This window comes from Erigeron canadensis, chromosome 1, assembly GCF_010389155.1.
Source record: "Erigeron canadensis isolate Cc75 chromosome 1, C_canadensis_v1, whole genome shotgun sequence".
Taxonomy (NCBI): Eukaryota; Viridiplantae; Streptophyta; class Magnoliopsida; order Asterales; family Asteraceae; genus Erigeron; species Erigeron canadensis.
The window spans coordinates 55,557,602-55,580,326 of record NC_057761.1 but is presented as its reverse complement, the minus strand read 5'-3'; the positions used below and the strand labels follow the sequence as shown (position 1 = coordinate 55,580,326).

The window sequence follows — 22,725 nt, the reverse complement described above, 5'->3', positions numbered from 1 at the left end:
ACGATCAATAGGGGTAAACCCTGCTCCCTCAGACTTGAACCTGGGTATACTCAAGCCAAGCCTTCATAGGAAGACTTCTTATGTACTTCCCAAGTCTTGAACCCAAGACCTCTTGCTTGTAAGGCAAGTGCTCAACTATTTGAGTTAACTAGGAAGTACGAGGGGGGCTAATTAAGACAACATTGTAGATTTATTTAGAGTTTCTTTTTGTGTGTGTGTGTGTGTGATTCTCCCTCCGTTTTGGGATTTTGGCTCGTATATTAACTTAACATAACTTATTACTATTATTATTGGTTAGGATTGATTTCTTGTTGCGGTTGATTGATCATTTGATTGAACAAATAAGAAACTATGGTCACATATCGTGATGTAGAAAAGTTGCATGGCCATTGGGAGAAGTTTGAAAGTTTGAAATTAACCCCTTATTCATTGCTACGTCAAAGGTCTAGAAGTGTAGTCGTGTAGAGATATGACTATATGAGGTCGGGGCTGCAAATCTAGCGCCAATGGCACCAAAATGGTGGAGGTGAGTGTGACCACCAAATTTTTGTATCTCTAAAAATGAAATAGTTAGAGGCGATACTAGGAAAAAATTTCAAAGAGGGCAAACTTAGAAAACTTATGAAAAATAAATTTAAAAGGGGGCAAAATGTTAAAAACTTATTGAAAATTTTTAAAAATTGATGAAAAAATTAAAAATACATGACAAAATTTAAATTTGGAGGAGGGCATTGGACCCCCTTGCCCCCCCCCCCCCCCCCCCCCCCAGTACCGTCTCTGAAAATAGTTACTTTTAATTAAATTTATATGCATGTGGTAAAAATTTGATAACATTTTCTAAGAACTTTGACATAAGGGATCCATACGTCCGTCCGAGGAAAGCAAAAAGTTGAGAACCTATGCATATGGAAATAGAAACACGAACACGTACACAAATATATATATATATATATATATATAATATTTATAAAACAAAATAAAATAATCAATTTGTGATAACACTAAAGTAGGTGTTATGGTGGTTGGCCCGGTGTGCCCTAAAGGATTTAAATGCTTTATCATCAAACTCTTCAATTCAACCACACAAAATTTGACAAATGATGATGATAAAGTTTATTTGATACTATTTAAAAACAAAATAAAGATTAAGGTAAAGACAATATGACCTTCATCTCAGCCATATTGTTATAATCATCTACTTCTTCGTTTTTCATAAATATACCCCCTCCGTTCTAATTTAAATGTCATAGTTTGACATTTTGGGTCAATCTTGTTTAACTTTGACCGTCTAGATTTTGATTTGTGTTATGTAATACTTGATGTAAAATGTATGAATCGATTGAGTTTTTAATGTATTTTACATTGATATAACTTTCACCAAGTATTATAAAACACAAACAATTATATTAATGGTCAAAGTTGTGAAAAAAAGACCGAGACAGTCAAAGATGGACATTTAAATTGGGACGGATGGAGTATATTCACGTACTCTTTATATATATGAAAGAGTTTTGATATTATTATTATTGCAAATAACTGATTAAGTTCTGTAATGGTTATTCTTATTGACAAATGGAATTCATTGTATTATTTCAACCAAAAAATCAAATGATGATAGAGTAAGAAAGTACCAATTAGCTAAATACTTATAGATTAATCACGTTCTTCACAAAATTGATGTACGTACTGTTTAATAGTCATAATCTTTTTGTTTAGGGAAGTGATATTTGTACTACCAAACTTGATTAACTTACAAGTATTACAACACACTATACAGACAGTTAATACATAAATATGGTAAATCAATCAACTTAAATGATACTAATATCACTTCCCTTTTGTTTATCATGCACCATCCATAGTGGGAAATGCTGATATACGTTTAAGTCGCAGGAGGATTCTCTTGTTGCCATTATTGAATTAAAATATTAAATATAAGTAAATATTAAACTACGTATAACATATATAGAATATATGTCACTTTTGTAAGAGACCCGCAAACAAACACTTCATCAAACAAACATGTTGTAACTTGTAACTACTCTTTTTCATTACCCTACATGATTTTATCAAAATCGGTATCAAACCATATATCATCAAGATAATCTTGTACTCAAGTGCTGTCTGGATAAAAAAAAAATTTCTAAATAAATATCGTTGGTGTAAATTAAGTAGTATTTTTGTTTAATTAATTTATGTGCTGAATTATAAAATATATATATATATATATATGTTATTAACAAATAGCGACTTAATTGATAAAGCAATCCTTTTATGACTTTTTTTTTGTTAATCCATTCTTTACAAATGAGTTCCAAACAACTCTAAAATAAAAACTTTAATTAATATAATACTCATAGGGGGAGAAAAGGTAAAGAATGGATTAGGAGATGAGATGAGAAGGAGACGTTTCCTCGTTTTTCAGCTGTTTATATCCTTCTCTGACACAATAAGTTTGATATAACTAGAGAGCCACCATTCTCTTTTCTTTCTTTTATTTTTCCTTTCAAATTTTTATTTCTTTATATATATATATATATATATATATGTACTCCTACTACCACTTCCACTCTCTCTTTCGCGCACACACACACACATATCTACATCTTTGTTGTGTGACTGCTTTCTCTTTCTGTCTAAAAAGTAGCCAGTCTTTGTTTCAAGAGTGATCTATCCATCCCATGATCATCAAATTAAACCTACCTCCTCCTGCATCAAATCATCATTTCATTTGAATAAACAAAGTCAAATCATATCACATATACTTATACTTCTCCTAGCTAGCTAGTTATATCCAAAAGTAGGATCGAGTAATATTATATTATATTACATATATATAATTCTCATCACTTTCTTTCTTATAACACACCTTATTATTATTATTATAAGTTTATTCAAGAATATAGATGTGTGTGTATGTATACACATCAACACACATGTACAACAGGTATATATCTATCTATCTCTATCTACTGATTAACATATTGAAATCTAGCTCAAGTTGTGTTTTTTTAAAGAATATATATATAGATATAGTTTGATGATGATAATGATGATGATGAACATATAATTATATATATAGATTGATATGACTTCTCTTTCATTGTTTCTAAAGTTCAGACATTATTTTCACCCATTCTTCCTCCTATCTTTTTGGATAATATAACACTACTGTCTACTGCAGTACTATATATATATATAGTATTAAGTTTCCAATAATAATTAAAAAAAATGATTAATAATAATAATAATGTTACCGGCCTATGTAATTACTTGTACCCGGCCATCTCTTTCTTTCTGACACACATACATCTTTCTATCTCTCTCCCTCCCTCTCTAAGTATATGTATACATATATATATAGATACACATGTGGGTATCTATCACTTGATCTATCTCTATATACCTATCTCTCTCTCTGCATGAACTCTCTCTCTCTAAAAGGCTGCTATATATTGGAACGAATTCTTGAAAATTAATCATTTTTTGCAGCTTTTGGATGATGGAACTACACGTGCACAATCATGATATCTCCATCACTAGCCTCTCTTTAGGTAATTAATTTAATTCTACTACGTACAGGAGTATCTACATATATATCGTCTTAAATTTCTTTCTCTTTTTACTGCGCGCTGTGATATGTACAGCAACAATGATATATACATAGACTAGATATCTCTTTTTACTAATTACACTTTATATATATATATGATCAGATTGATAAATCTTGGATATATTCATTTCTGATCAGGTGTTCTAATTTGATCGTATATATAATTGATCAACAAAGAATCGATCTCTTTCCTGCCAGCTGATCAGTAATTAGATTTGTTTGGTTTTCACAGTTGCGTATGGGTTGAAAAGAACCCCAACTTTTTAGGCAGGTAAAAAAACCGGTTTAATTTTGATTATTCGTAGTAGTGTTTATTTATATATATTTATATTGTCTCGACCAATCGTTTGAGTACACCTGTCTATTACGCGATAACAAAGAATATTTGGTTACAGATAGAAGAAGAAGTTGTACCAAAAAGGATAGATAAAAAGATCGATCGATGGCGACTTACTACAATGGAAATACTAATTCAGAAATTCAAAGTGGTGACGGGTTGCAAACATTAGTCCTAATGAATCCGGGATACGTTTACTATCCCGAATCATCTCAGCAACAACAACAACAACAGTCTGGGAACTTTGTGTTTCTTGATCATTCCAATCATCCTGGAAACAACAATAATAATAATAATAACAACAATCATCAACATCAACAGCAGCATGGAAATAATAGTATGTCTCACGCGCCTTCATCTGCACAACAGACTCAGCAATTTGTTGGCATACCGCTATCGGCATCACCACCATCATCTGTCCACTCCCAACACGATGTTTCTTCCTTGCACGCCTTCATCCCACGAGCTCATCAGTACATGTATACCCCAGTAGAGATGGTCCCCGCGGCTCAACCACACCAACGTGAAGTCACACCATTTCAACAAGGTTTGTCTTTAAGTTTGTCTTCTCAACAATCAAGATTTGGTTCTCAAGCTGCTGCAAGGCTGCCAATTTCCCCTACTGGCGATCAAGACGGGAGAGCGGCTGTTGGTGGTGGATCGACGTCATCTGCATCCGGGATTTCGAATAGTGTCAACGGTATGCATAATATGCTGTTGAATTCAAAGTACCTAAAAGCAACCCAGGAAATACTTGAACAAGTTGTCAACGTTGGAAAAGTGGCACTCAAGAATTCTGATCCATCAATCAAGGATCTGAAAGGCGTCGGTAGCGGTGATGATGATGGATCACCGCTACTGATTACAGGAGAAGGAACCAGCCGAGATGAAGCCGCCACCAAATCTGGTGGCGGACCTGAACTTACTACAGCAGAAAGACAGGAAATTCAGATGAAGAAAGCGAAACTCGTTAACATGCTTGATGAGGTAACTGATACTTGTATAATAATATAAACAAGAAAAAGATTATTAAAAAAAGTTGGATTAGAAATTGTCCCTATCAAGAAAGTGGTTTTCAATTGCTTTCCTGAAATTACTGAAACTGGAACCTTAACAACTTCATTGTCATATAAATTCTATATTCTTTTTACTAAAAAAATCTAAACTTTTTCTGATTAAGTTTGTGGGTATTTGAAGGTGGAGCAGAGATATAGACAATATCATCACCAGATGCAAATAGTAATCTCTTGGTTCGAACAAGCAGCTGGAATTGGGTCCGCTAAAACTTACACCGCACTGGCTCTGCAAACGATCTCCAAGCAATTCAGGTGTCTGAAAGACGCGATTATGGGACAGATTAAGGCCGCCAGCCGGAGCTTAGGAGAAGAAGACAGTTTAGGTGGTGGGAAGACGGAAGGCAGTGGTTCGAGGCTGAAGTTTGTAGATAATCAGCTTAGGCAACAGAGAGCCTTGCAGCAGTTGGGAATGATGCAACACAATGCTTGGAGACCCCAAAGAGGGTTGCCTGAGCGTTCTGTTTCCGTTCTTCGTGCTTGGCTCTTTGAACATTTTCTCCATCCGTAAGCATCATAACCTGCAAAACATCAATCTGTTTTCTTATTCTTAAATTTATTGGTAGATTTACAACGGCCAGTTTGAATTGTATGCAGTTATCCAAAGGATTCGGACAAGCATATGCTTGCAAAACAAACAGGACTTACTAGAAGTCAGGTAAATCTTTAACTGTCTTTGTTTTGTGCATTCCCCTAAACTTTATCATGTTAAACATGATCGATGTTTCATATAAACCATAGGTTTCAAACTGGTTTATCAACGCTCGAGTCAGACTATGGAAACCGATGGTGGAAGAGATGTACCTGGAGGAAATCAAAGAACAAGAACAGAACGGAATGGAAGATCCTAAATCGGGCAAAAACGAAGAAAACCAAGAACATTCAGCTTCCAAAGGTGAGAAAAGTCTCTCACCAGAAAACTCGAACAGAGGATACAGGGCCACCAAACAAGAGAATTCCTTCCACGCGGCACCACCAATGACAGTTTCCACCAGCGTCTCGACGTCTCCAAATGCCACAGGGATAAACTTACAAAACCCATCTGGTTTCAGCCTCCTTGGATCCCTAGAAATGGAGGGGATAACACAATTTAGCCCCAAAAAACCAAGAAACGACGGCCGACAGCAACAGAACCAGAACGAAGGCGGAGGTTTCACATTAACCGGAAGTAACCCAACCGATTTCATGGGGGGGCTCGGGGGTTATCCTATTGGCGAAATAGGAAGGTTCACCACTGACCAATTCCAACAGCAGTACTCAGGGAATGGAGTCTCGTTGACCTTAGGTCTACCACACTGTGAAAACCTATCGATTTCTGGAAGCCACCAGAGTTTCCTCCCTAACCAAAGTATCCAGCTCAGCAGGGGAGCAGAGTTAGGGGAAGAAAACGATTATGGCGCCATGAATCCACCATCTTCTTCACACTCAGCAGCCATGTACGACTCCATGAACATCCAAAACCGTAAGAGATTCGCAGCACAACCTTTGCCAGATTTTGTTGCTTGAACAAGATCAAAAAATCAAGAAATAAAAACAAGATTTATTACCCTAGAACAGATCTATACTTTGATCAAGAACAAGAACCATTAGAGTTCTATATAGATGCAGATTAGGTTTTTCAAGAATCATTGGATGATTTGAGGACTGTATATTAATTTTGTATCAGCAGATGCATATAGATGGATTGGAAGGAATATTGTATGTATGTAAAACTACTTATATATCTTTGGATTGGGGGGTATACAAAAAATTATTTATAAGTATCATCGTCGTCGTTCTTCTTATGCATATTTTCTGCAGTTAGATGAGTCCTCTGTTACCTATGGCAAAAAAGATATTGAAGAAGCAGGACAACGCCAATAATTACAGTCCAAATTCAGGAGGTATTTGGGATTGTCTTTTGAAATGTTTAACAAACAAGATGCAAGAGTATCGTTTGAATGTGCATATGTTGTTTGAATTTCAGATGGTCAGATCATAATCTGTTTGGGTGTCTGACAAATTTGATTATTCAAGAATTCAATAGGTAAATAATCAGAATTAGTTTTGTTGCGACTAGTCCTATGCTAATTATCTGACACCTAATAATCAACACCGGTTTAACAATATATACAGACACTAAATATTAAATATCTATGCTTTGAAAATGCAATAATCAAGTAATCACTTTCAAAACGCAATGTCAAACATACCCAAAGAAAGACCCGGCAATGCTTCCTACACGTTTCATGTATTGTATGGCCCCGGTCATAAATATTATGACCAATGAGTGGTTTAAAGAAAAGTTTTTTTAGGTTGCTTTCCCTATAGGTTTCATTGCTGATTGGTACTATAGTCTTTAATGGCATTCAATGTTTTGAAAGTGGGCATTTCTACCTGCCACAACTCTCATTAACACACACCATACCATAATTTCATCAATATATACTGCAGATACAAATGTAATTAAAGCATAGCATACCTGGATCATGATAGAACTTCCTGGTAAAGTGCATACGAAAGTAGAAATAAAACATGAAGGAGCCTGGGTCGCTATCAATAATTACTACAAAGGTTAAAAATCTGAATCTACATATGAAGGTGTGTCCTTGGGTACTGCATATTCTGAATGGGATATGCAGGCCATTTCTGAATTCTGCAGAAGGTACCAAAAAGCAGGATACCCCAATAATTGAAGAAACCTGACAAAAAAAGGTGTGGCCCTATGATCCAAGTGCTAAAACAATTGCAAAACATGAATTAATGGTAAAACATAAATGTAAACCAAAAAAAAAAAGAATGGTAACTTTTATCAGTAGAGGTGGCAATTACTGATCCCACACAAGCCCCACATAGAATTTACCAGATTTAGTTGGGACTTCGTGGGTTCGGGTTAACGTGTCAAACCCACCCAGCCAACCTGTTTACCTCCTAACCATATTGGCCTCTTCCCTAACAAGTTACATACACCCTTAGCTGACGTTATAAGTATTTTAATTTAAAGGAAATGAACAATGGTTATGAAACTTGTTGGAATGAATATAAATGTTCGAATATTTTCAATTTATTTCAGAGATTTGCCTGGATTCAAGTAAACAAGGTACCATTTGACCCGCCAACACATATAACCCGTTTAGGCAATCAGGTTGTCTCCAGGTTACCCACAACAGCTTGACAAGATTAATTAGTCGTGTAGTGTTCAGGTAATGTTCAGGGTTGACCTGCGATTGCGCTCCCAGTGTCGATGCTCATCAAAGTACCGAATTTGATTGTTTAAATCAAGCATAAAATCCCTACAAACCCTTTAACCATATTCAGATAGACTTTCCTGATTACAATTTTTATCCTAGTAAAACTTCTAATCCTATTATAAAACATCACCTATCTAATCCGCGAAAAGCTGGTATGTAGTAATACTTATCCAAGATGATTCTAGTAATAATAGGGGTATCATATTCATACAGAAACAACAACGAAAACCAACCATGTCCAACACAGGTAGACCAAAACTGCAAACTTCTGGAAGATAGAAATTTTAGGAAAGCAAAGCAGAAATAAATAAGAATATTGGATACAACAGAATAATGATATTGATAGTTCAAATGTATTTCACATTCTATATAACTCATAAGTTGGACGATGTATTTGGTTAATACAACAAGTATAACATACAAATGACAAATTTATATGGTAACAAAGGGTTAAATAGGTGTGAAGATAACTTAACAGCAAAGTTATAACTTTTTTATCATACCATTGGAACCCCTTATATGAGAAAGTCTTCGATTTGCAACTTTGGATCGATAACACCACACCTCAAATACCTCTGTAAGATCCGGATACCGAATTTGCTTATTTTGTAACCATTCATTCAAAATCTCTGCCTGTTCGCCAGATGGCAATGCAAGAATTATCGAAACAAATGCAGACTCCAAAGATTGCCATATTTCACCATCCATTTTGATCACTGAACAGCCATTTTCATCAGTTGTTAAAGAATCAATCAAAGGCTTAAAATTCCTGACAAACGGAAGCCAAATTCTCACCATATGAAGCCGTTTTACGGTAGGCTGAATCACACTGCCATATCCTATTGCCTCTAAAACCTTAGACGTTACCTCAATAACCTTTAGGTTTGTCTCGAGCATTTCATCGTCTTGGCTATGGTTTACCTGGTTAACAGCTTTGACTATGTTTTCAGATGCGTCTATCCAATTCCCTACAAAATCCTTAAGCATTTCCATTTTGGCTAATATCTGACATGCCCACGACATATCTGCCAGAAAGCATTGCAATCTATGTGTTTCACCCGTTTCACACGCTGACTTCACTGTGTTATTAAACCTTGCTAATAGTCCTTTAAAATATTGTCTCACTTTGGATTTTATAGCTTCATCAGCCGTTAGCAATGGAGCATCATCATCTTCAGTAAGCATGTATTCGATTTGTTCCTGAGCTGATGTTTTCAAATCAAGCATTGTAGGCGGTAATGCTGATGTAGCAAACTGGATGGCAGAGAGAAAAATCTTGACTATTGTAGCTGGATTTACAGGCTGGAGGCGTGCAAGAATTCGTTCTGCTAACAAACCCATACCTGGAATAACTTTCAGGATCTCTTCCTCCTCAGGCTCCTCCCATGGTGAGGCCTCTATATAATCTACACAGGCGGCAATGATATCCGGGCAGCCAAGAGTTACTGCCACCTGGAGGATGCCAAGTGCGTTCTTAACACCATGCCACATGTCACTTACAGAAAACCCACTACTAAGATAAAAGAGTCTTAAAACTGTGATGTGGTGGTCAAAATCATGTTCTTGGCAATAGACTTCAACACAATTACGGGAATCAAGGATTTGACATGTGGGCCAGTTCTCGGATAAACGTTCCGCAAAATATTTGCTTTTCTTTACAAGAATGTGGGAATGACAATATATCCACTCATCACGGCCATCAGGTGTTCTTAGTCTTGCAACAACATCACTCGTGGATCTGTCACCAATCATGCTACCCTGAGATACAATGATTTGTGCATACAGAACCAGTCACGAGTCATGAAATTCATATATTAACATAAAAATGTACCATAATAATATAAAATATATTCTCACCATCTTCACCGGAAACCTTCAAACCGACGTATAGTCTTCTGTTATTATACTTACATATTACACATATCCTGCAAATCTTCATAAAATGTTCACTTATCTTTTAGAATAAGGAAAAAACACAGACCTATTTAGAAGCCCACCTACACACACGAATACGGAGTATTATTTTCCACCCCAAGAAGCCCAACGTCAAGCAGTCACCATTTTAGAAGACGTAAAAATGTCAAAACTTTCGTTTAGTTACTGCTATGAAGTAACTACTACATTACAACTTTGCAGCCTTTTACAGAGCCAGGTACTTCCTTGCAAAGCATCAAATATATAAACACTAAATTCAATAAAGAATATTTACAAGCACCAAAGTGATCAGCACAGCATGTATACATTGTATTATCAAACAGTTAAAAGTTTCAGGATAGATCATTGCCAAACATCCATCATTTCAATAGATAATGAAAGCTTCAAATTCAGAATTTCTTTGAGACATTTTCACAAACACTTGGTGTGCATTTAAATTATTAGAATTAAAGACACGCCCAATTCATTATATCAAATGATTAAATAGATGGGAATAAAAAGGAAATTGGATTGATTTACCTGGTACTGTATATATTTATGCTTAGTTATCCTTGAGAATCTTGAGATTCAGCAGCAGGCAGGGAATCCGGGGATGTTAAGGTGAAACTGGGTCGTGTTCGGATCATATCTGGATCCATTTACCTACCGTTTCCTGGCTATAGCCCAATTATTGGAACCCACAATCCCCCAGACGGAGTGTGCTCCATGTTTAATTTGAGTGGCTTTTCAGGATCGGTTTTTTAGGCCCAAATTTTTATTCAAAGTTTTATATCTTTATGAATTATGATGAAATTTATACTTGGTATTTTTGGTTGTTTGTTAACTTTAAAAATAATAATGTTTATTATTATAACAACTTAATATATGTTTAAGTGAGGGTGGGTTAGATTAGGGACTCCTTATTTTAGGGACTGTTAAGGACTCGATCTAGACCATCCATTTTCATCAGATCTAATCACCACTGATCATCTCCGGCCATATTCATCTCCGGCGAGACTTACACATCTTACACGTGTGTAAGTTGAATAAAAATTATGATTTTAGGAGCGGGTTTCGCCCTTAAGGATATTCATAAATCAAAGCTGGTGGGGGTGGTAGGTCATTGAGGGTGATAGGTCATAGTGTGATAAGTCATAGAGGGTGATAGGTCATAGAGGGTGACCGGTGATGGGTGATCTACCTAAAAAAAATTGTACTTAAAACATGTGTAAGTTACTTACACATGTGTAAGTCTCGCCAGAGATGGTCGCCGTCGCTGGAGGATCATGGTGGTGGTCGGAGATGATCATGGTGGTGGTGGTGGTGGTCAGAGATGATGGTGGTGGTGGTCGAAGAAGGAGGTAGAAAGAGTCCCTAAAAATCCCTAAAATAAGGAGTCCCTAATTTAACTTTTCCCAGTTTAAGTGAGCTTATAATTGTTATTGGATTATATTTTTTAAATTGCAACAAGTTTAATAGTATTATCAAAAGTAAAAACCACTAATTGGTTCCACCAGTCGAACAAGTTCTTACCCCTAACTTAGTCTGGTTAAAAAATTTGTTTTCCAAACGTCACGTCTATTATCTGAGTTTAAATAAAACACCAATCATGAAATACTCATTGGACATAACCTTATGAACCAAAAACTTTGTATCTCTTTAAATTGGAAAAAAAATTTTATAAAACTTTTGAAATGAAAGAAGTTTTTCATTTCTATAAAACTTTTGAAAATTTGAAAACCCGTTCAAAAAAATATGGAGCTTTCATTTTCTATTTCAAAAAACTAAAACATGTTCAAATTCACTTCTTTGTGTTTTTGTTTTCTATTTTTCCGTCTTATTAGCTTGGAAAACATAAAATAGAAAACGAAAAACAAAAAAAAAAGTGTTTTTGTTTAAAAAAATGGAAACAAGTATTTTTGTTTTCTTGAAAAATTGTTTAAGATGTTTTCCTTGTTTTCTTGGAAAGCAAAAATGAAAAACAAAAGATGTTTTATCGAGCTAAACGCACCCTTAATGTCTAGAAAATCCAAGCACAAATTGTTTTGAAAACTCAAAGTGTATTGAAACATGCTTGTAAGTTAAATAATGACATTTTATGTCTAGCTTAAAGTTTTCCGTTATGAGTTACATAATGTTATAGAGAAAGGGGTTAGGAAGTATGTGGCTACTAGACACTCAAGCTTGGGTGTAGAACCCTTCACATCTTGACTTTTTAGTCCGTAAAAAACATGGGAGCCAATTATATATATATATATATATATAACTCTTATAAAAAGGTAGTTAACCAAGCTTTTTAAAGCCCTCTTGCAATCTAAAACTATATTGAAAAAATGCCACATAGGATTTTATCCTATGTGTCAACTCCATATTTTTTTAAAAAATAAACTATATATTTTGAAAAAAAAATGAACTTATATATATATTAATTAATTAATAATTAATAAATAAATAAATATATTGTAGAAATCTAAGATCTTCTCATTAGATAAAATGATATATTCTCTTTAACTAAAAAATCACGTCTATACCTAATGATATTTCATTATATTTTTTATTCAACATTACATAAAGTTCTTTTCATTTTTTTCTTATGATGATTATATGGAAGTTTTCAAAACTATATGAATATACAAAAATAAACAAATAAATAAAACAAATTAAGTGAAAAAAATAGATTTAATTAGTTAAAAGATGACATCGAAACTCATAAATCTTAACATTATATTAACTACACCTTGAATATATGTTCCAAATTTAAACTTTTTGTTTTAATAAAACAATATCCTCTTTTAAGTATAAAAACTACCTTGGTGTATACCTTATTCTTTGCCAATAGCCGGTAAGTACAAATAAGATGAGTTTTATGGTAAACGTTCAACTAATTAATACACTTTAACAAAAATCCTTAGGGTTTCGTTTAGCAAAACCCAAAAAAAAATTGAGTCATATAAATTCAAGTAATTGTAAATCACCCGGAGTCCGAGACCTACCCCACCGTTAAACCAAATTCTACATCCTAATTTTCTTTTTCTTTATCTTTTGGAACGACACATTCTACCTCTTCTGGATTAGTCAATTAGCTAGATTAAACAAAAATTAAAACCACCATGGTGTTGATAATCAATTTCTAAAAATCGCAGCAACACCTTCAAATGAATATAACTGTTTTACTTTTTGGATGTTAAGAAGAACATTCAACACATAAGGCATAGTCAAATTATCCTCTTTGAATTATATATCCAGTCAATTGTAATTTTTCATGTGACTTTTAACTTTTTTGGAGAGAAATGTAGTGGAATTGTCACTCTACATTAATGATCAAATTGTATGTCTTTGAGTTCTGTTGTGACAAGACGACTACATGATACATGTTCTAGATGTAGATCATTTAGTGGCAACAAAAGGCAAATTACTAGAAGAAAAACATATTACTAAATTCTTAATGATAATTTAAAGTATAGCTTAATAGCTTAAGTCCTTCTATCTCTTTAAGTTCATATTTTGTCAAGCTTTTAGTTGAATCTATTTCTGTTCAACCATATGTTTATATGTTACTAAACTATTTATATAGTTCACATCACGTAATTCTAATGAAATATGTTCGCTATCGTTTCTTCATATATAAAGTGTATTATATAGTTTTTTATACAGCTCGCGCATCGCGCGGGTCAAAAACCTAGTGTGTATATATATATCATAAAATTACTTTGTGAAGGGTTCTATACCCAAGTTTAAGTGCCTAACAGTTACATACTCATTTTTTTTCATTTATATATCTTTTGGTTAATTAACCTGAAACATGGAAAATAAATAAATAAATAAAAATTGTTTAGTAAGACATATGAGAAAAAAAATATGTTTTCATGTTAAATTATTATCCCATAAGATTAATACAATTTAATATAGAATTACAACAATAACCATTCTTGCTTCTTGACTCCTTTAATGTTTTAAATTTTTTATATTTTTTTTATATCTTTCTATCTTCCTATCTTCCTATACTACTAAAGGAAGAAACCAAGTGATGTAAAAAAAGCCTTGTTGTCGGTTGTTTAGGCATGCCACGTCAGAATTATTATGTAATGAATGATGAAATTTGTAGGTATTTTATGGTGATTTAAGTGTGTGAGATAAAGCTTCCTTGAGAAGAAAAAGCTTTTATCTATATTCAAAGATCTGATCCCAAAATTCAAAAGCAGATCTAGAAAAAAAAGCAGATCACATTCTTCATATCTCTCTTTGTCCCAAAATCAAATCTTTATATGTTTACATATTATATATATATCATGTATATTAGATCCAGATTCATATTTCTTTCTCTACTTGTTCAATCTACAACAAAAACATGTTAGAGGCTAATTAGTCAGAAGAATGAATATTTACTTATTTTTCGATAAAAGGTTTGTTCTTTCTTTCTTTTGGTGTGAATTCATTGTTTGATTCATCTACTTTTGAGACGAATTTTGGTTTTATGATTTAGGGTTTTTGAAATTGGTATTTCATGTTAAACAAGCTGCTGCTCATCATTTTTTTTTCCTTCTCTTTTTTTTTTTGTTTTTTTACAGTTATACGGATGAAGATGATGTGGAAAATTTAAAGTTTCTAAAGTTTGCAGGTTTTCTAAATGTTACATGGAATTGGTTTTTTCAAAATTATTAAGTTTAGGAATTATATGTTTATGTTAATTATTAAGTTAGAAATTGGCTCAAAGTGTTTTTAATATAACAAGTTGACTATTTTCAGTATGAAAGTATGTTTAGAAAAGAGATTTGAGGTTGAATATTGGTTTATTTACTGTCTAAAGAGCAAAAGAAGTTCTGAATATTGGGTACTTTGTGTGTATTTTGATTGGCTATGATGAATTTAGAAGGAGGTACACTAATTTTTTCTCAGGAAACATGTTTTTAATATTTGAAGTAGTGATATAAAAGGACAATGCTTTTGAATGGTATGAAGTTCTGGATGAATGTATGCTTTTGAATATAGTCAGTGAGAATGTAACCTTCATATAAAAATGCATCAACCACCTAAAGCCCCCCATGCATTTCATGGTAAACCAACCAAATAATTACCCCCCCCCCCCCCCTCCCTCTCCCTCTCCCACCACCACCACACACCCTGGTCTCTCCTCCTTCCCTTCTTCTTCTTCTATTTGTGTTCTTAAATCTAATTTTGGTTATCAGAGTATGAATTGTCGTTACAAGCTTATGATACATATTTTGTAGATTGATACTTAAGGAAGGAGCAAGCGGCACTTTATAGGGCACCTTCAACAACAATTTTTACAAAAGGGAGTGGATTTATACCAATGTGAAACCGAGTATAGAAAGGTTAATGTAGTAAATTACTTTGACATATGTTTATTATGTAAATTACTTTATTTTCGATGTTAATGTGTGTATATTTAATGTGTGTATACAGATAACTCAAATATTCTGCTACTGGACAAACAAGGTTGGTGCTGAAAATAATTTGTTACATTATATTATCAAGTCGTGGACTTAGCTTGGAATGATGCCTCACTTTCTCACTTGATGAGGTATTTAAAGTAAGTTTTGGGTCACAGCTGGGAGTTTGAAATGGTTACAGAATAATGGTTACATTCATTAATGCCAAGCCTGGTAATTAATTGCGTTTGTGTGTTTGTTTAGGATTCAAGAATTTGACCAGGTTGTATACTCCATTGCAAGTAAACTTACTTTGATTAGTTTACGGCTTGATACACAAGAATGAAGGTATTTTTTGCTTTAGTAAAGATAGAGAAATGGATGGGTCGTGTAATGGGCGAACATAGGTCCAGGTCATAACGGGATGGGTGGGTTGGGGTAGGCGGGGTTGGATATGTTGAAACATATATGACCAATTTTTTGGAATGGGTTAGTTTGCGTCTGCGCCAAACACTTCTAATTATATTATTTGAAATGGGCGGGTTGGGGTAGGCTGGGTTGGATATGTTGAACCAAAAATTATTTTATCAAGTTTGTTAGGGTTATGTTCGATCTCCAATGGTGGGCTGGTGGCTACTATAGAATCACCATTAGGGTTATTGGTAAGTTTCTGGTCTTATGTATATATATCTATATGTCTGTATCTTATGTATATAAATTCTTAGTTTCTTTTGTATTTGATAAAGTTTGAATACTTATATATATATATAATGTATTTTATGTTTTATTATGATTGATTTTAAGTTATTGTATTTGATCATAAGACTATAAAACAGTTTGGATTTTGATGATGAAGTTAATTCTGATTAATAGTCATTTAAGTATTTTTTTTAAATTTTTTCTTTTTAAATTTTTGGACTCATGTATTTGTTGATGGATATATAGATTAAAGTCAAGTTAGTTTCCTTTTTGTTTGAAAGGATTGTAAGTTGTGACTTGATTAATGATGCTCATACTTGTTTTTGGATCAGTGAAGGATTAGTCGGCATATTATTTGGTACATTGGGTTCACAACTACGTACAAGTGTAAGTATAATAGAAAGCAACGTTTTTTTGTAGGGTTCTGAGATTTAGAATAATGTTGTTTCATGTGTGGGAAAGTGTAAGATGGTATTTCAATAACTTGTCATGCTTCATGTTTTTGCAGAGACAAAAGAGTGTTTCGAAGGTGTCATCTCTTCCAGGATAGCTTGCTAACTGAACACCACATATCCTGAAGTTGCGGGTACTCCAGTTTACTTCTATCGAATCAAGTTTACGTGGCTATAAATTTTGTTAAAACAAATTTTTCATCCGCAAAGTTGGTTTGCATATTCTGATTGTTAATCTTTTCCAATGATTGATTGGTTAATCTGTATCTTTTATATAGGTACCATGTGATTTGAAGACGATTTTAAGCAGGTATCATTTTTAATATAGGTTCCCAATCTTCGTATTGTTTTTTTGATCATTACATATATTTGATATACGTAATGATATATAGTGCTTATTGTTTATCAAATTTTGTTCGGGTTTTCTTTTCGATCCATAATGGATGCTAGAGCCACGTCACCACCAGCAACAAGTATTATAAGTAACAAGGTTTGTGATTGTAGTTTGATATAAGATTTATTTAAGTTGGTTTATTTTTATATGTTTGATTTTTGGGTTGTGATTTGTTTTTATGTTTGATATATAGTACAGATATACTGTCTAGAGCATTTTATATATAAGGGACTAATCTATCAATATTTTGTTACAAGATATTACAAAACAATCTTTGTTGAATGCATATCCTATAGCTCTTTTAATTTGAGTTTTATAAACTTGCAGCACAAAACATCACAAGGAAACGTAAACAGTGTGCTCTTGTCTCTTGATCCTGTATTATGGAGCTGATCCCTGTTGTGAAGGTAATATTTTCTAGAGTAGATCCTGTTTTTTGGGATCCTGAACGTCTAAATGTAGAACAACATAGGAATATAATAAAATGCAAGTCCTTTTGTGTTAAAGTCTAAACCCGTTTAGTAGTTTTTTATAAACACGCCAAGAGTTCATTTGATGACGGAATGGAAAGGCTGGTAATGGTCTTGTGTATTTAAAGTAGAGTTCTTTTCTTATATGTTTAGTTTTTGAAATACTATTAATAACTCATTCATTTTATCATTGAAAAGGTTCTTACTTATCTTTCCATTGTGGGTCAAATGGCTATGCTCCGGTGTAAACAATCGAATGAAGAAATTAATCGATGGTAATGATAGAAAATTTAGTAAATGTTATAGCTATTTCTGTTATTTTTTTCAATCTTGGTTGTTGATTTTGCCCATTAATGGCAGTTGATAGTGAAGTAAGTTGTATTTAGTCTTGGTTAACACTATGTCAATTCAATACTTACACGTCCCTGAGTGATTTAGTAGTATTTAAGTGTCATGTTCGTTACCAAAAAGTTCGATGGCAATGTGTCTATACTCTTTAAGTTGCAATAGCACACCGGATATATCTAATTTTTCATGTTTTATTCATATTCAATACCACCTATTTGAAAACTAAACGCAAACTCATTTTTTTGTAGGTCCCAAAAACCGAAGAACGACTGATCTTTGCCACTATTTACTACTGATTCTGAAAACATTTAGAAGTTGCAATATTGCTAATTTAATGTCAAAAGGGAGTAAGAGGTTGAGGTTCGAAGAACAGTTGATTATTGGTTTTTGAACACGGTTCTTTCGCCCAAGTACAATTTAACTTGATATTATCTATCTTGAGAGGCAAGGGGCAAGTGGTGGAGGGTGATAGAAAACATTTTGAATATCAATAGTCTTTCAAAAGTGCTATTACATCCGATCATTTGATAGTAACTATTGTTTCTATTTTTGGAAGACTATTGGTATTGTAATTTTGGTTGATATAATGGGTTGGTTGGAGTTAATGAGCAATATTGACTTTGGTAAAAGCTGCTTAAAATTTTGTGTTATGATTCACACAATTTTGGAATTGGCTGGGAAGATGGAATGAATTGATGGTTATTTATGTATATTGCAAAGAGGAGCATGGATTGGGGAGATGGGCTCAAGTATATGGATCGTAAATGGAACTCAAATTTTGATTATTGTTCCGATAAAGATGTCAACTATTGTTCTCCATATATAATTTATAAATTTCCGAGTGTCATTTATATCACCTAATTAAAATTAAAGACAAAAGTTTATATCAAAAGGCCCGCGTTTTACGCGGGATCTAAATCTAGTTCTTGTCTATAGAGCATAAAGTGTTAAACGTGAAGGATATGATTATAGGAACTACATGGTGAAAATGGGTAAAACAAAAAGGACTATCGCATAAATTTAATCGGGTGTGACTATATACGAGCCAGTGAGAAGATAAGGCTGGAAAACACGCTCAAAACTCGCTGGCTATGACTAATTAAGATCCACAAGCAACTAGCTGGCCATGGCTACAACCAGCCGATGGCAATGTTTTACACTTTTACATCTAGTGTTTTTTTAATCTTTTTTTAACAAATAAATAATTTATATTGATTTATACATGCATAATTATAATTATCTATTTTATTTGTGTAATAGATTGGATTAAAACCATAAAAATATATATGATGCATTGTCATTGTACAAGGCTACAAGCCAACATGTTGATTTAATTTAATGTATGTAACAAGCATTAAAAATAATATTAATATATAAAACATCCTTTAATTTATTTTTTTTAGTATTAAAATGTAATACTTATCTTATAAGAATTATATTTTATGTTTATTTTGAGTTAACGAAATATATTACAATAATGTTTTTATTTGTATACCAAAACAAAACAATGAAAATAAGTTAGGCATCGATTGACATTTTGGTATGCATGTTAAATTCATATTTCACTTTAAAAAACTTTTTATTTAATTATGATGTCATATATAAATAGAATAAAAATAGCCATTTACATGTTTAATTAAAATATTAATCATTTGTTTATAGAATAAAAATTCTCTCTTATATAATATTATAAATAAAATGTTTCTTTTTATTTAGTTGATTTATTAACTATATAATTACTGTGTTAGTTGAAGAACAAACATTACATAAATTTTAGATTAGATTCAGCTTTAGATAATTTTAATGACTTAAAAGCAAACCTCACGTCCAACTAAAATATCCTAAATAAATTGACAAATTATATTATAGTCTCTGGGTTCAACCCAGACATATTAATAATTTTTTTTGTTAAAATGTATCTTCGCTACCGTAGTTGTGACAGTCCAATGATACTCATAAACTTGAAATAGTATACATTACGTTTCAAATAAATATAATTAACTTTAAAATTTGGTTATGACAAAATTAGTTATCATGGAAATTTAAAAGACCTTCTATAAATTATTACAGTTTTTAAAAGAAAATAAAAACATTTTTTTAAATGACATCATAAATAACAAAAATAAAAATGAAATAAACTTTTTAAATTTAATCATAATTTTATTTTATTTAATATAAAGATCTGAAAAATAAAATAAAATGTATGTTACATTGACTAGTGACTTTTAATATGCGGCATTATTTATATTAAAAATATATATATATATATATATATATATTAAACAAATTTCTTCACCATGTATAATATTCTAAATGTCACGTCAGTAAGTTTTACTATAGTTCTCAATCACCGTTTTCATAATTGACTATATGTTTAGGGTGGCATGAGAGACCATGTTTAGTTTAGCATTATATATTGGTAGATTATTATGTCACCGGGGTGTATATTTTATACAACTAGAATTAGATCGATGTAGCTAGTCAATTAATTACTTTTATTAGTTAATAATTAAATTACTAGCATGCATCATTGCACGACTATGTAAGCATATATCATTAATTTGAGATTGTCCCCCCTTAATTAATCTACAAAGAATGGTTTAATTTGATATAGTAAAATGACAAAACAAGTTAATCAAATGGATACTTAGATTACCTATTCAATATTACCAAGGAAAAAGTAAACTTGTGTTGTTAAGAATACAATAGAATACGAGTATAATATAATGTATAGCTATAAGTCTAGCCCGGCAATTTAACCAGTTAAGTCAAGTTGAAAAGGTCATTATATGTTGCTACTTGCTAATTCATTTTAATGTTTTTTTATAAAAAGAAAATAATTAATCAATCTACTTCATATGCTTAAAAATCAACCTAAAACCTTACAAATTTGACATGTGGACTCCACTAATTCTCTTTCCTAATCTTGCCCTCTGATTTTTTCACATGTCAATATCTTACTGTTAGGTCTATCGACACACCAATTAGGTTGATTTATAAAATATTCATTTGGATCATTACAGTACATAATTAAATCGAATTGGTTGGGAACTAAAGACATATTTTAGTAATTGATTGATTAATGCATGCATCTATTTTTACATATCCGAGTTACGAGCTTTAAAATAATAGTGGCGGTCCTAAGAAATCGAATATTTAGACCGAGTAAAAAAAAATAAGGTTTATGGCATACAAATGTAACCACCTATGACCAAATAGTTATGTAATGTAGTGACATATTCATGTGGCTATATAATGTATGCACTTATGTTTTCTTGGCTATACAATGTAAAATATGTATGGACTTTACATAGTATAGCCAAAAAAAATACATAGGTTCTTACATTGATTGACCCAAATAAAAAGAACCTAACATAGTATAGCTAAGAAAACACTTTGAGTAGCAGTTTATTGTTGACGCTAACTTCTAAAGATTTTTGTAATAGTTCTTTTTGAGGATCATGCATAGCTTATGTTTGTCCTTCCATTGAGAAGATTATCATGGTAGTTTTTTGTACAATATCAAGTCTAACCACTTTACTCTTCTAAGTAATCCATAAATTTTTCAATCTTAACTATTTAGTAGAAATAGCATATGGTAGTCTTTGTATCTCTCACTACTTGTATAAGGTCTACGCAGGGTGACTTTAATATGTTAAGATAACCTCGACTCTATCAAATTGATGACTAGATATGACTTTAAAGAATTCCGTTGACTGAATCTTCTAAGAGAGTCACAACACATCAAACCTTCTTGCCTTAATATTGTTGCATACACGATAACTATAAACATTTATCAAAAGTTCACCAACTGACTTTTAAGAAAACGTTGAATGTTTCATTCAAGTTTGTGTCACAATTATGTTAAAGTCCACAACACATATAATTTAGTTAATTTTTTTTTTTTTGGTTAGATTTTTAATTTACATAGCTAGCATTGATATATTTTGTGTTTTAACCAATTCAATCTTTTTTTTTAGACCACTATTAACCGTTCACCATTTCCATTAATACTTTTTACCGTCACGCCAGCTCCATTTTCTCACCATCTTCCCCTTTTTCTTTTCTCCCTTAACCACTCCCTTCAAATTTAATACCTCACTATACTCATAATATCACCAATCAAAATAATATAAAGCAGGGTAGTAACAATGAATAAGGTCTACAAAACCATAGCTGAATATAATCATTATCTTTTCATCACCTTAACCCATTTCGCATCCACTCTATAATTGTTCACCAACTTCACCCTCTTATTTCACCTTCCTTTTTTCACCTACCCTTAAAAATGGCCCTCATATTATTATTATTATTATTATTTTCCTAAGTGTTCAACGTATCTTAATTCAAAACCTCAATACTAGGGATTTTATTGTTATGGACAACCCGGCTAATCAACTGTAATACATTATTTGGTAATAGTATTAATATATAACAACCTCTTTAGTTAAACTTAATGTAGTTGTAGGAGGATTCACTTAATAAGATTGCAAATGACTTGAATAAATAAATTGAGGTAATATAAAAAATTTCTCCCACTTACGGGGCATCATTCAAACGTCCATCATATAATTTTGCTTTGTAGTAAAAATGAAGTGCTAGTATTATATCGACTATATGTTTCTTTGGTATGTTTTGGGTTAATGTGGGATTATACATTCATGCGTGGAATTATTGGACTTCATTTGAGTTTACTTGATGATGTTCTTGGCCTTTAAGTTGTTTCTGATTATGTGCCTTATATTTGTTGTAACAAAATCATAGTATTTATAACTCAGTCATTAATTAGTTATTGAAATTAAATA

The 22,725-nt window shown here is 32.4% G+C and overlaps 2 protein-coding genes and 1 long non-coding RNA gene across 11 annotated transcripts; 2 read left to right on the top strand and 1 right to left on the bottom strand.

Annotated features, from left to right (window-relative positions):
• Positions 1-3,451: 3,451 nt before the first annotated feature.
• On the top strand, positions 3,452-6,786 carry LOC122597389 (BEL1-like homeodomain protein 1). The gene is made up of 6 exons (XM_043769991.1): positions 3,452-3,554; positions 3,752-3,884; positions 4,009-4,937; positions 5,148-5,530; positions 5,621-5,681; positions 5,765-6,786. Exons 3-6 carry the CDS (start codon positions 4,056-4,058, stop codon positions 6,527-6,529), a joined length of 2,091 nt encoding a protein of 696 aa, XP_043625926.1. The 5' UTR covers positions 3,452-3,554; positions 3,752-3,884; positions 4,009-4,055; the 3' UTR covers positions 6,530-6,786.
• A 1,783-nt stretch (positions 6,787-8,569) lies between these two features.
• Positions 8,570-10,913, bottom strand: LOC122610804 (BTB/POZ domain-containing protein At3g05675). Of its 5 annotated transcripts, XM_043783790.1 has the most exons (4): positions 10,708-10,913; positions 10,251-10,412; positions 10,111-10,178; positions 8,570-10,011 (listed from the first exon to the last, which is right to left on the bottom strand). In XM_043783790.1, the coding sequence occupies exons 3-4, from the start codon at positions 10,111-10,113 to the stop codon at positions 8,737-8,739; spliced, it is 1,278 nt and encodes a 425-aa protein (XP_043639725.1). In that variant the 5' UTR covers positions 10,114-10,178; positions 10,251-10,412; positions 10,708-10,913; the 3' UTR covers positions 8,570-8,736. The 5 variants fall into 5 exon arrangements, with proteins under 5 accessions (XP_043639725.1, XP_043639696.1, XP_043639703.1 ...); XM_043783761.1 differs by having other exon boundaries at positions 10,111-10,412; XM_043783768.1 differs by having other exon boundaries at positions 10,111-10,408.
• Positions 10,914-14,425: 3,512 nt separating this feature from the next.
• LOC122585550 lies at positions 14,426-18,549 on the top strand. 5 transcript variants are annotated; one of them, XR_006321725.1, is made up of 12 exons: positions 14,426-14,570; positions 14,736-14,785; positions 15,396-15,500; positions 15,592-15,709; positions 15,822-15,905; positions 16,589-16,643; positions 16,765-16,842; positions 16,987-17,018; positions 17,159-17,198; positions 17,430-17,509; positions 17,771-17,847; positions 18,169-18,549. It is a non-coding gene; the product is annotated as an uncharacterized LOC122585550 (long non-coding RNA). The 5 variants fall into 5 exon arrangements; XR_006321724.1 differs by having other exon boundaries at positions 15,592-15,718; XR_006321726.1 differs by lacking the exon at positions 14,736-14,785 and having other exon boundaries at positions 15,592-15,718.
• Positions 18,550-22,725: the final 4,176 nt, after the last annotated feature.